The 14629-nt window shown below is 40.1% G+C and overlaps 1 protein-coding gene across 1 annotated transcript; it reads right to left on the reverse strand.

Moving 5' to 3' along the window:
* Positions 1 to 12849: 12849 nt before the first annotated feature.
* LOC145458755 (peroxisomal N(1)-acetyl-spermine/spermidine oxidase-like) lies at positions 12850 to 14311 on the reverse strand. The gene is made up of 3 exons (XM_080337223.1): positions 14249 to 14311; positions 13342 to 14037; positions 12850 to 12987 (listed from the first exon to the last, which is right to left on the reverse strand). The coding sequence occupies exons 1-3, from the start codon at positions 14309 to 14311 to the stop codon at positions 12850 to 12852; spliced, it is 897 nt and encodes a 298-aa protein (XP_080193349.1).
* Positions 14312 to 14629: the final 318 nt, after the last annotated feature.

Raw genomic sequence — 14629 nt, forward strand, 5'->3', positions numbered from 1 at the left:
GAACAGTACGCGATTGTGTAAGTGTGAGGGCAGCGAGATGGTGATCGTGTGAATAAATTAATCTGAAACGCATTGGAGTGAAAGTTTACCCAGCCTGTCTGGTAATCCTACATCAAATCGCGATATGACAAAGTAGCTTGAAATATTCCGATTCAACTCATCGCGTCACAACTCGATCGCGGTATGCACAAGTGGTTGTCAAGTAAGAAATATTTACAACAGGTGCTATTTCATTGATTGACTTGATTGTGTGTAGTAACATATTAAAATATCGCGATAGCATAGTGAAATTATTTACTGAAACTCTATTTGACCAACGGAAAACTGTGAATAGAGTTGTAAGGTTTCATTACTTGTTTCAAATCAATATGCGTATAATCTCTAACTATGACTGGGTTGAAAGTTGGTAGTCATGTTTGTCAATCTATTTCAATTCAGAGTATGTCAAGTCCAAATATTTCATTCTGGATTATTTGGATTTGCCTTTAGCACATCTCGCGAGTGGATTTCCGACGCCGTACTATAACATTCTTAATAATACGGATTCGAGGATTTTCATGATAGAGTTGACAAGTGATTAGTTGCGTGTTTTTGTTAAGAGTTTGATTTCATGTTGATAAAGACAATAACTGTATAATGCACATACTTGTGATTCTTGATTCTTGTAGAGTTATAGTTGGTATTGATTCTATAGGTGTGAAAACAGCGGCGCTTGATGTGCGAATAATTCAATGTGGCTGAAAGTTGGCGTCAGTAATATTCAGGTTACAGTCGAATCAAAAGATCACGTTAAAAAGATTTCTCGAAATAATTAGAATTGTACCGAATTAACACATTCAGATACGAATCAACTTGAGCTGTGTAGTAAGTTTCATTTCAAGTTGACAAATTGACACATTACTTGTATTTTCGCATGATTCTTATCATACAACTAAAGTCAACCACGTTCCGAAGTGTCAAACATGTAGCGACCACCAGAAAGTGTCAAATTGTTGGTTTACGAATCACCGTCTGCGCCGGTTCTGTTATTCGTTACTTATTACTTGATAGTAAAAACCATCGACATATTAAACTGTAGCGATTGGGATGTAAGTAATGGCAAGACGCGAAAAATGGCTATGTCTTAGGTGTTATCTTGTGGGCGATCGTAGGGGTTTGCAAACTATTTCACACATTTTTGAAGTGTTAGTTTGTGAACGCGGCTATTGTTGGCATTCGAATCGTCGTCTACGCCGGCTCTGTGGTAAACTAATTACTAAAGTAACACCATGCGACTGATTCCTAGATTTAGCAAACTATTTCGCACTGACTGGATTAGTGTAATAATCGATAATAGCACACGGCTGGACGGGAAATAATTCAGCGCGCAGGTCATTCGAAATATAGGTCGCACGCACTGCTTAATCCTCACAACAAGCCACGTTTCCGTTTGTGCGGTTATTGTTGGTGACTCGTGCATATTCAACACCACGCGAGAGATACCTGAAAGTACGAATCACGACCGCACCCGTAAGAACACATGGCGAATCAGTAGAGACCCTGTAAGAATACACGACAGACGAATCACCGCCACAGCCTATGCCCAAAAGTACGAATCACGACCCCGAGTTTTCAATACGAGTCACCGCCGCAGCCTATACCCAAAAGTACGAATCACGACCGCATCCATAAGAACCCATTACGACTCACCTCCACAAGGGGGGGTCTGAAAGTACGAGTCACCACCCCGGGTTTTCAATACGAGTCACCACCCCGCCCATAAGCCACAATGGCGTCATGCGACCGATCCTATATACTACTGGCCCCCAGTTCAGTCGAAGAGCAATACGGAGAAGCTGTGTCGGATACGGCTTTAACACTTTGCGCGATTAATAAACGTTAATTAGAAATATGGCAGATCGTAAAAATGCCATATAGTGTATAGCTTAGAGTTACCATATTTTGAAAATCTGAAAAGAGGACACTTTTTCAGAATTAATAAACTTGCAAAACCGGAAGAGAATTCTCAAAAAATGGTAAATTTATCCCACATTGTGGTCGGTTGACTAAAAACAAGGTCAGCTGTCCAGTGTCCACTCGGGTCCCGAAATACCCGCCGTAGCGTTAATCTGGTGCTGATTTACGGCATGTCAGTTGAATTTTGCTATAGACATGACCAAAATTCTCAAAAAATACGACAAAAGGGCGTCCTCTGAGGACACTTTCAAAAAAGAGGACAAATCCTCTTAAAAGAGGATGTATGGTAACCCTAGTATAGCTTTATTTTCGGCAAATATAAGGCATTATTACACTTGCTTTAATACTTCAAAACACGTCTGTTTTCCAGACAATAGAACTGAAACTATAATTCGAGGTCAACGTATAATACTCGTAATTGAAAGAAAAATATAAATACTACTTCTAAAAAGCGGAAAATATATTTCATGTCTTTTGTCCAGAAAGTTTCAACAGTGGTCTGCTAAAACAGGTCTAACGATAAAAAAGTCAAAGTCCACTTATCCAGATTAGGACATTTCATGGTCTGCTAGGCATAGGTTATTGCTAGATTGCAAAACGATAGATTCAAACGTTATGAGGGTCATACTCACAGTGATGAAATATTTGGTATAGGCTAGGGTTGCCATACGTCCGGAATTTCCCGGACATGTCCGGAATTTCACTGAAAAATCTGCGTCCGGGAGGAATTTCTAAAATATGCCTAAATGTCCGGAATTTTGAAGGCTTGAAGCAGGCTCAAAAGTTTTTCGTAAATCAACATAAACAATATTATTTTCAAGCAGATTTATGCTACTCAAAATTGCTCTTCGCGCTGCGCGCGAATTAATGCAACGTATAATGATATTAGTATGGACACCAGACACCACCCTCGCCAAAAAATGCAATCAAAATAAATATAAATAACCATCATTTACTGAATAAGTCTGATTGTAATCACAATTATAAGCTATAACGGTATATTCCTATAGAATTGGTTAATGCCGATTGGATGCTTCAGTCACAGACAGTGGTTCCAAATCTTGGCGTCGTTCGCCTTTATCTGGGGATCGCGATGATGTTGGACGTAACCAGCTTCCTAGGCTGTGAGTAAGTTTGGGCAAGCTGAAATTTTTTAGTAATCAGCTCATTAAGTTTTGAGCTTTGCCACGGAACATTTTAAAGTGAGAAATGAGTTCGCGACCAGGAAAGGTAAATCACCGGATGTGTAACCTGCTGTTGCATTTTATAGTAGCATAATCTATGGAAAATTCAATATTATTGACATAATTCATACATAAAATTTAACAGCCAAATGCATATAATAAGTACCCCACAAGTGACATCGACTATATATACCCTATGGTAGGCCAAAGATAAGTGCTTTTTTGGCGGAAGGGGACAGAAAAAATGTTGGTTCGGACCTGATTAACACACATAAACAGATAGCCGCACCGACCTAACAGTGTAGCAGGACTGTCAAACACAATCCTGACAGGCCAGACACGGCTCGCCAGATGATTTCATCCGGCCCGTGGAGGAATCTATTGCAGACTCTAGCATGTAGCAATCACCAGAGCTCACATTACAGATGGCCCAATTCATGACCTATATCCAGGGCATGGCATGGTGTGGTATGGTATGGAAGTATGGTATGGTAGGGAACGAAATTTCGGTATGGAATATGGAAGAGTGCAAGTATGGTATGGTATGGAAATTTCCCAAGTATGGTATGGAACGTCTTTTCCATACTTCCATACTTTTTCCATACTTTGACAGTTTTGCCAGAACCATGACAATAATCCTACTTTCGATTTGTCAAATTGATTGCATACCACAGAAAATCGCTCACTGTCTATGTTCATATCTCAAATTGTGATTCATGACTCACCCATCCCGGTCAACATCTATTTGAAGACAACAACGTTTCGCGACGCACATATGAATGAAAATAATATTATTGGTGAATATTCCGATTTAAATATCATAAAAATGAATGATATTCATCTTTCCGACCGCTATCGCGTTACAATTGCATTTCGCTTATCGTAACTTCCGCTACGTAAATAACCACTTTAGTTTTAAAATCTGACTCTGATAAAGTAGAAGTTACATGAATATTTTTATCAATTTGTTGAACTTGGAAATAATTTTCTGCGCTTGGGGAGGATGATCATCACGCAATATCTATTTGACATAACCATCATTGTAATTCAAAAAATATGTAGCTTATCTTGGAGCGACGTTACGATATGCCAGCCTACTACACGCATTATAACTTCATGAAATCTTGTTATTTCTGATATAATGGACAGCGGACACCTTGGTATGGCTAATGAAGCTAATGAGTGTGACCCACAGATTGGCGGAGAAAATGGACATTTGATTAACTGTTGCAAAATATTGTAGTGATGTATAATTATATTTGACGATATATTCTAATGTAGATGTTTCCGACCGATGGGGAATACCCCAATTGTGGGGAATTTAGGGCCTTCTGGTTGGGAATAGACTCACTTGGAAAACATATCCTTCACATTATTAACTTCGTTTATTAAACGTCTGTATGAAATGCCGATCGTATATATCTAATATTTTTTCGCTCATTTGCAATTCAGCAATTCGTGTTATCACTGCCTTCAATTAGCGAGAATCGATTGGACACTGGCACGGGATCTTCCTCATATAGGTTGTTATTCATTCGTATGCGAAATGATGTGATTGATATCACCTGATTCGTTAAAATAAAAGTTCATATGTACATGAATATGTACTCACGGGAGATCGTGGAATCTCTAGTTGATAGCATAGCCGGACTCATTCTAGGGATGGTGTGAACCTCTGAAAGGTTCAGGTTCGTGTGAACGCGAACCTTTTTGAAAGGTTCTGTGTGAACACGAACGTGAACCTTGTGACGTCACGTGACGTCATATTGCTAATTCCAACCCTATCTTTCAATGAAGTGATAGCGTATGCCCTATATTAATGTACACGATACCTAGCGAAGATTCGGTCCACATAATGCCACAATGCTGAAGTACATATCGGCGCTTTAAACGTCGCTAAATGTATCAACCGGGATAATCAAAGGATATGATAATTGCATAAAATCAGTACATTCCGTCGCTTTGCCAACAATTTCGACGAGGACTTACCAAGGAATATAAGCTTACGCCTTAACGGTCTTAGCCAGACCGGACAATGTGTTCGGAGTCTGAGTATTGCTGCATTGATATTGAGCAGAATGTACAACGGGTTTCTATACTCGCTACCGATACCACAAACAACAACAAGTTATGCAACAGTAGCAAGCACCTTAATCGCAACGGATTTGGTTTTAATGATACGGTAAAGATATGAAGTCAAGACTGACCCCGTACGACCGTTCGATTTTTACATCATAAGACGATATCAATGTCATTGATTGGTTGAATAAGCATCATTCGCTGACTACGTATATCGCTCGTGATGTTGTGTGATTGCGGGTCAAGCTCACAGCAGAGAGTCACTAAATATTCACAAACGGAAAGTTGGATATGCCGAGAAAATTTTGAAACAAAGCAAGTAAAACTTTTAAGGTTGTCGAGGTGCATGGTACATGCTCGTTTAGTGTTGATTTTTTATGCTGCCAGCACCATGCATGGAGTGGCCCGCAGATGAAATGCAATAAATTTGAGCCAAAGATTATAATGGAGTGAAAATTACAATTTACCAAAAGGTTCACAGTGCAGAACCTACCAAGGTTCTGTTGTGAACGCGAACTTCTAAATTTCCGAGGTTCACACACAGAACGCGAACGTGAACCTCACGTTCACACCATCCCTACTCATTACTGATGAAATGACATATTTCGTACTGATCGAGTTATAGTAGTGGGCGACAGTGTAGGTTATGGTGGCTTATACCAGAAGTTCGCCAACATCAGGAAAGTTTATCTGACCCTTGCAATATATTCCACATTCACACATGTAATTTGATGCTACGTTGGACATTTGAAAAAAATTTAAACCCTTCCTATTTTTCTGTCAGCTTACCTCACATATCCATTTTACGGAGGCGCAACATTGCGTTTACGGTTACCAGTTCAGTAGTACGTGCTCATTAATTTTATTGCGTTCTGTACCATTCAGGAGGTCTTAACTTTCGTCAATAGCAAGTGTTTACAAAAGAAAGTCTTACCAAATTTTATAGGAGAAACATTTCTAAACTGTATAAAGGTTGCCTATCTTATAATTTGACAATACCTTTGTTATATGTAATTCTGTAGATGAGGTTACTGCTAGCAGTACGTTACCAAATTAGATTTACATGAGATTCTGTTGTGATTTCCAAATAATCCCGTGTCTAGGGTTGCCATACGTCCGGAATTTCCCGGACATGTCCGGAATTTCACTGTTGAAACTAGCGTCCGGGAGGAATTTCTAAAATATGCCAAATGTCCGGAATTTTGACGTAGGCTCATAATTTTTTCGTAAATCATCATAAAAACAATATGTTTTGGGAATATTTATGCTGATGCATGATATTTTTCTTCGCGCCACGCGCGATTTATTATCACATTTATTGATTTCAATATGGAAACTACTAGGGATGGTGTGAACCTCTGAAAGGTTCAGGTTCGTGTGAACGCGAACCTTTTTGAAAGGTTCTGTGTGAACACGAACGTGAACCTCGTGACGTCATATTGCTAATTCCAACCCTTTCTTTCAATGAAGTAGCCTAATATGCCCTATAATAATGTACACGATACCTAGCTAGCAAAGATTCGGCCCACATAATGCCACAATGCTGAAGTACATATCGGCGTTTTAAACGTCGCTAAATGTATCAACCGCGGTACTCAAAGGATATAATAATTGCATAGAATCAGTACATTCCGTCGCTTTGCCAACAATTTCCATGAGGACTTACCAAGGAAAATAAGCTTACGCCTTAACGGTCTTAGCCAGACCGGACAATGTGTTTGGAGTCTGAGTACTGCTACATTGATATTGAGCAGAGTGTACAATGGGTTTCTTTCTATACTCGCTACCGATACCACAGACAACAAGTTATGCAGCAGTAGCACGCACCTTTATCGCACGGATTTGGTTTTAATGATACAGTAAAGATATGAAGTCGAGATTGACCCAGTACGACCGTTCGATTTTTTACATCAGAAGACGATATCAATGTCATTGATTGGTTGACTAAGCATCATTCGCTGACTATACGTATATCGATTGCGGGTCAGGCTCACAGCAGAGAGTCACTAAATATTCACAAACGGAAAGCTGGATATTCCGAGAAAATTTTTGCAACAAAGCAAGTAAAACTTTTAAGGTTGTCAGGGTGCATGCTCGTTTAGTGATGATTTTTTATGCTGCCAGCACCATGCATGGAGTGGCCCGCAGTTGAAATGCAATAAATTTGAGCCAAAGATCGTATAATGGAGTGAAAATTACAATTTACCAAAAGGTTCACAGTGCAGAACCTACCAAGGTTCTGTTGTGAACGCGAACCTCTAAATTTCCGAGGTTCACACACAGAACGCGAACGTGAACCTCAAGTTCACACCATCCCTAGAAACTACCATCCTCGAAAAAACTGCCATAAAATATAAATATAAAAACCTTCATTTACTGGAATAAGCCTAATTGCAATCGCAATTATAGGAGAACGGTATATTCCTAGAGATCGTTAAGGCCGTTGAAATACTTTATTCAAAGATAGTGGTGCATAACGGGGGGGAAGGGGGGGTTCGCATGCCTTTATTCTGGGGTTTGCGAATATGTTGAACGTAATCAACTTCCAAAATAGCCCGTGAGTCAGTCTGGGCAAAGGTGCTGACATATTTTAATGAGCCAGTCAAATTTTGATCTGGGACACGGTACATTTTCAAATTGGAGATGGAGTCGCGGCCATAAAGGTTAATTGGAAACCACTAGATGTGGGATGTTTATAAAGCTCCATGGTGCGCACCGGCATAAGGATGATAAACAATCTTATCGGTAGGACATGAACATGACTTAACGATGCGCAATTACGTTCCCTGTATTTTCGAACTCATCATCATCCATGACCAGCTCTACCGCTAACTCTGATCATGTGGGTGGAGACTGGAGAGTAGTAGTAATATATGGAACGACAAATATTATTGACAGAATTCATTCAAATAATTTACCGACCAGATGCATATAGAAACCAGATTCATATAGCAAGACCCCCACCCATAAGTTGCATCGATTACCCCAGGGGCGGGCAAATTCTCCAGTCGGCGGGCCGGATATAGGAAAATTAAGTACTTGGCGGGCCGGATTGATGAATCGATACATTATTCGCCCATTTATTCACATATACGAGGAATAAATCGTATTTAATGAATGTATTTTAACGACAGCAATGTCACTTCAATGACATTTCTCGCCGACAATGGCGAAGACAATGTGGATTTGAGAATAACATTGTCATACAGGCGTCGCCATGTCTGCTTCTCTCTGATCAATCAACACACGGTGCAATCCCTAAATAAGATTTCAAGGCGTTCGATAAGCCCGGTAACCCTAATTTACCAAGATATCTATTCATTAGGGTTGAGTAGGTGACGAGATAACGTCTTTGTTCAACTGTGTGGCCTAATTAATCTCGATATTGAATTCATGCGGCCCGCGTCCTCTACGAAATTCGAAAAGTGGCCTGCGACCCGTTTTGAGTGGGCGACCCCTGGCATAAGCGGTGCCTTGCAAAAGCCTAGAAGTGTGCCGTGCTACAAATCGACGGTTACGGAATCTAAAATAAGAAACATCAGCCTGGTGTAAATGACCATTGTAGTCGACAAAAATCATGATTACCACATACGAGAGTGCATCGTAAATGCCGATAATGCAAGTCTGCTCGCTTCGACAAACTTACGCGTAAGCTCCAGTACTCACGCAACGCTGCGCAGTGCGCATACACGTATATAATAACATACAGTCACAAAAATTTGACGTAGGAAGCAAGTAGTGGGGCATCTCAGCAGGCTGGGGCCGCGGGCCACATTATCATGTAAGACGGAAAACTGTCCGCAGGCCGGATCCGGCCCGCGGGCCGTATGTTGCCCGCTCCTGGATTACCATAGAGTGCGGGCTCAAAATCATTGTTTATTTGAGCGGGAAGTAGTTGAAAACATGTGCTTTCGGTACATGACACAACATACAGCCAAATACTCCTGAACCGGATCGTGACCAATCCAGTGGTGCCACTCCTAGTGTTTTAACACTAGATCTAGTGTTTTTTCGGTCGTCCTAGTGTTCTAGTGTTTTTACCGCACAATTTTGCTAATCTAGTGTTTTCCTGCAATTGTGCGAACAATGAATATTCTAACATTAGAATACTAAATTACAGGGCATCGCTAATAAGGCGAATTGGTGTCTCTGGCTGTGTTTGTTTTCAACAATTCTATGTGGTGGTGCGGTAATAAGCAATTATTACGTAACAGGGTGCGCTGTAAATCCGCACTTATGAGCGTGAGTCTCGGAAAAAATGAAATGCGATTTCGCTCTGATGCTCTGTCCCAGACTGGAATTAGTAGTTGTTTTCGGCAATAAGTTGCGCGTGACAGAAGGGTTTCTTACATAGAATAATTGAGGAATTAAATGCAAAGTTGCGCGTGACGTTTGCCACCAATTCCACTCTGGACTCTGTCGTTTCTTGTTGAACTCACTCTGCAGATTCGAGCAAGATTTTCATTTGCCGCGTACAGCATACTTTCGTACTTGACTGCATTGAATCTGTTAAGTCTTATCAACACAACGAAAAGTAAAATCAATCACTCCTCTAGCTGTGCAATTTCTCTCAGTGATATTATTTGATGAACTTGATGATTTGTAAATTGCTTTGGTAAATTCGCAAAATGAGCTGCAGGTTATCAGTCAATGCCCTCCAACAGAATTTTGGCAAAAATTGAAATCTGTACACAATGGATTCGGTGAATCAAAATTCCCCTTAGTGGGGAAGCTCATGACGATTCTCTTGGCATTTCACATTCCATTATGCCACCTCATTTTGTCGCTTGCGTCTTATATTCTCTGCATTACTTTTCATTCAGTATGCATGCCTCTTCTTTACTCCGCCTAAGCCAAAGTGGGAGTCTCATCTTTAAAACTACTCCAAGTTGTTTCGACACCTTCTTATTATTTTCATTGTATCGCAGTTTTGTGGTGTTTTAAAACGATGAAAATATTTATAAAACTGATTGATTCCACTGTATGTGTGGAAATGAAGTATGCTGTACATGGACCTGGACACCTCCCCATTGTTAGGTTGAAGATGTAATGTAGTGAGCAAGATGCCACACAAAAGATACTTATGTTTGATGGATGGTGTGCAATCGAAAGATAACTTTTATGATGGCGTACAATTCGAAAGCGACAATATTTGATTTTTTCTTATTCTGTTGAATTCGTTTCGTTAATTTTCATTGAATAATCATGCAGTATCATCATCATCATCATCATCATTGGTTTATTAGCAATTTTATCAGTTCAATACACCACAAAAATGCGATACAATGAAAAGACAGGAAGATGTCGAAGCGACAAGGAGTATATCATTCGTTTCATTAATTTTCGTTGAATAATCACGCAGAATATCAAGCATATGTATCGAATTCATGTGTGGAACACTTATCTTTGGATTTGTACCTTGGTCATCATGATTACTTGGCAACAGCAAATTGTTACTGCAATTTACTAATCTAGTGTTTTTTTCGCCAATTTAGTGTTTTTTCACGACATAATCTAGTGTTTTTCCAAGAACCTAGAGTGGCAACACTACTGACCATACCTCTGGTCTGTGAGCAAAGCTTTGCTAGTGTGACGTCATAACTCATTTTTGAATCCACTAGTGGGCGCTAAAGAGTGTCCGGAATTTGGGTTGCTGAAATATGGTAACCCTAATATAGGCCTATACGTTCCTACACCGCTGACGACATATGCTATAAATAAACTGCGGGGATATCATTGGTGCATAGGGGCTGTTTAAATGGATAATCTCATCCAAGATAATTAGAATATGTACATCGGAACATTTCCACACCTCAACGTAGAAGATCCCTTGAGAGGTTGGTCAAGTTGTGAAAGTATGGAAAAAGTATCAAGTATGGTATGGAAGAATGTTGGTATGGTATGGAAAATTATCAAGTATGGTATGGAACGATTGGGCGGGTATGGAGTATGGAATATTCTCATTGCATTCCATGCCCTGCCTATATCCCACTCCATTCCTGTATCCAGTCGATGGGCAATGCTTTGCTAGTGTGACGTCATATTGACAAACAATGTGTTATACCTCATTTTTTCTTCAGGTGTTATGGAAATTAAATGTTGGTGCTACGTGAAAACAGCCCCGAAATTCCTTAGGCTACCTTTCTTATTGGGGGAGTAAACTACTTCTACTTGACAATCTGAAAATAGCGAAAAGTAAGTAAGTAGCTCACAAAATATTACGAAGCAGAAGTAGTAAAAAAGAGATATACTTGAGTAAGTACCGGAATCAGAGGAAAACTACTCGAGTATTTCGAAAAAGTAGAAGTACTTCGTTACTGACCACCTCTGCACGTACACAATATCCAGACTTGGCACCACTGGCGGAAATTTCACTCTTTTACCAAGACGAATGCTACGTTATCATGGGGTGGTAATACGTTAACTGAAAATGTATTTGTCGACCCGGTACGGTACTTCCAATGCTGCAACGCTGGGCTGGCACATTTGATTTATTTTTGACATCGCAAAGATATTTCACCGTATCTATAAGATATATGCTAGCCGAGCGGATGATAAGGTACAAGTTGAAAATGGGAATAATCTACTATATGCACATTGCACACACAGTCCACGGCATTGCAGACAGCAATACTTTTATTGGAAATGTCATTCAATAAAAGACCGCATTTGTCTTATATTTCAGAAGGCAAATGCGGTATCGTAGTGAATAATTTATCTGCGATTGACCAGGTGTTGATCAGTTGTAGTTAGCTTCGCAGGCAAAACAGATGCTTGATCGTTGAAGTTACCATGATGCAACAGAAAAACGGTGTGATAAAACATCCACCAGTTGCCGTGATCCCATCATATCAAGCATGGGTTGGGTGTCAGTGAACGTCAGATTCGTAACCCCCTCGTCCATCATTGCACAGCCGGGTCATTATCAGTCTACATAGCTTGTATTCTGATCAAAATATTTGAATTCTTACGGTTGCTTGAGCCCATATTTCCACATCTTTGAATATCATTAGTTTCATAGATTTCTTCTCATTAAATTAACAATATTAAGTTATTTTATCATATAATTCCGAAGTTCTTTACCCATATGGCTTGTTTTTGTCATTACAAATGCCATTACCAGTTGACAGTACTAGATTCCGATATGTATTACCTACTAGTTCCGTACACGGCGAAGGTCTCCGCACAACTGATCAATTCCATATTTCACAATTCATTTTTTCTCGTCCAGGAGTACCTATGTCAGTACCTTTTTTCTTGATTCGATTAAGTCCCTGGCTTTATAGCTTATCATATGGTGAAAGTGTGGATTTTTATATGGTATGGGACCTGGGAAAAGTAATAGGGCTAAATTTGTGTATATTTGCATATAGTGGGAATGTGTCGTGGATCAGAAACGTGCTAGAGGAAAACATGCGGCATTTTTGGAATCAGAGCGCCAAATTTAGCCTAAAGGAAGTGCAAAATCAAAGTTTACAAATTTTTCGTTCAGAATTGCTGCCCAGTGTAATTACTCGAATCATTGTGCCCAGCGGTTATGGTGAATAATAATCTCAATGTGTCATCATCCCTAGTCCATACTGTCTCGCGCTACAGGTAGCGTAAAGATCTATTAATCGGGTTGATTCCTTCACTCCTGTCCGATAACCACCATCAACTGTGCTAAATCGAGTATGGTGCATCGCCTCGCCCGCGAACAAAACTCTTGGCCTTCCGTTGACAGCAAGCGGTGCGGACACGAGCCGTCTGTCACGCCTTCGTTGTCCAACTGGAATATAACTGTAGGATCCCAAAAAGTTTTCATTTTCATGCCATCTCGTTATGAGTTGAGGATATCATCTGGGTCGGGGATGGCATTGTTTCGCAGAATTCTTCGTAGTAGAAAGGCCAGGCGCGCTCCAATTTGCAAGTCTGAGAGATTGGACACGGCTTTGGAAGAATAAGCGTTCATCCAAAAGAGAATTGAATGGTTTGAGATATACTGGATAGTATCGACATGTCGTAACCAATGTAAATCTTCTTTGTATTCAGCTCTCCATGCATTTGAATTCCACAAAATAAAATTGCAGCAGGTATCGTTCGCCCAAAATCCACGCTGATAATACAGAAATATTTTATTCACCGTACCCATGCCCATCCTACCCAATGCTCTCTTTTTGTCGTTGGGTAGCTGCGGGATGAACATTGAGCGATGGTATTTTTGTAATACTCTCAGCGATACAGTAACGATTACGTGGTCGGCGTAAATTTTTCCCTCTACATTGTCCGCATCAACGCTTTCTACCAAAATTTTGTTGAGGTCTGGTTCACGAACGGACATATCTTGATATTCCGATTTTCTGTCCCAGTGAATTCCGGTCACTTTTTTACCTAGTTTAACGACAGTTGGTGGCATATCCTTCACCAAATACGAAATTAGCAGCTTCGAATAACCATCAGGTATCGTGTAGTCGTGTCCCTGTTCTTCTAAATAGTGATTTTCAAGAATGCTAACGTTTTGCGTAAGTTGACCCTCAGATACGGACCATATATTATTAATGAAATTGAAAGTTGCGTCTGCTAGCGATTCGTGCAAGAGACACTCCTTTTGCGTGAGAACTTTGGCCCACACTTTCCTTCCTGCTTCATTAATAGTCGATTGCCGGAGAACTAGAGGGTTTTCATCAGAGTAGCTATCCAGTTGATGAATTATTTCCTGTAGGCACAGGAGAATACTTCTCTGGGTAGCTTCATCTATCTTCGTCCCGCTACTCGTATAGAATACTCCGCTAGCAATGGGGTTGTTCGCCTTGACAACTTCACTTTGTTTCGAAATGATCTAGGAACAGTTGCAACGATAAATCTCGTGGGGTAATTGATTGTGGCTGTTAGCGCAGTGGTTCTCAAACTTTTTCAGCTTGTGGCACACAAAAAAGGATGAAATTCTCTCGGCACACATGGGGTGAGAAAAGTTGCTTTAAAAATATGGTGTATTTTATACAAACACAACATGAACAACAAAAACTAGATTCCATTGTTGACAAACATACCCGCATTCCGTCATCAATTCCCAGCAGTGTCACTAGCGTCAAGTCCCATATTCTTTTAGTCATGAGGATGCAAATGTTAACCTGTCATAGCTTCCTTCTTAATGTTATCAATAATTATCATGCTATATGTACGCCAGCATGTCTTTTGTATCCTATCAGGCCAGTAATAAATCCGACGATTCTATAATTTTTCAAAATCTGACCTGGGGCTGGTACCAACAATCCTGTCCGTACAGTGAGAGACAAAAGAATGGCAAGGAGGAATTTGTTGAAGAGCTACTGCGGTGAAAGATGTGTGTCAGTTAAAAGAATTCAGCCTCATATCTTCTATGAGGCTTCTATAGGCTTACCATACGTCCTCTTTTAAGAGAATTTGTCCTA

The sequence above is a fragment of the Botryllus schlosseri genome, chromosome 16, assembly GCF_051294905.1.
Source record: "Botryllus schlosseri isolate E-star chromosome 16, Bs_hap1, whole genome shotgun sequence".
NCBI classification, from domain to species: Eukaryota; Metazoa; Chordata; class Ascidiacea; order Stolidobranchia; family Styelidae; genus Botryllus; species Botryllus schlosseri.

Coding starts and splice junctions, on each gene's coding strand:
- LOC145458755 (XM_080337223.1), bottom strand. CDS start 14,311: ATGACTAAAAGAATATGGGACTTGACGCTAGTGACACTGCTGGGAATT. Junction 14,038..14,248: donor GAATTGATGACGGAATGCGG/GTATGTTTGTCA, acceptor AACTGTTCCTAG/ATCATTTCGAAACAAAGTGA. Junction 12,988..13,341: donor GTAGGATGGGCATGGGTACG/GTGAATAAAATA, acceptor GTTATATTCCAG/TTGGACAACGAAGGCGTGAC.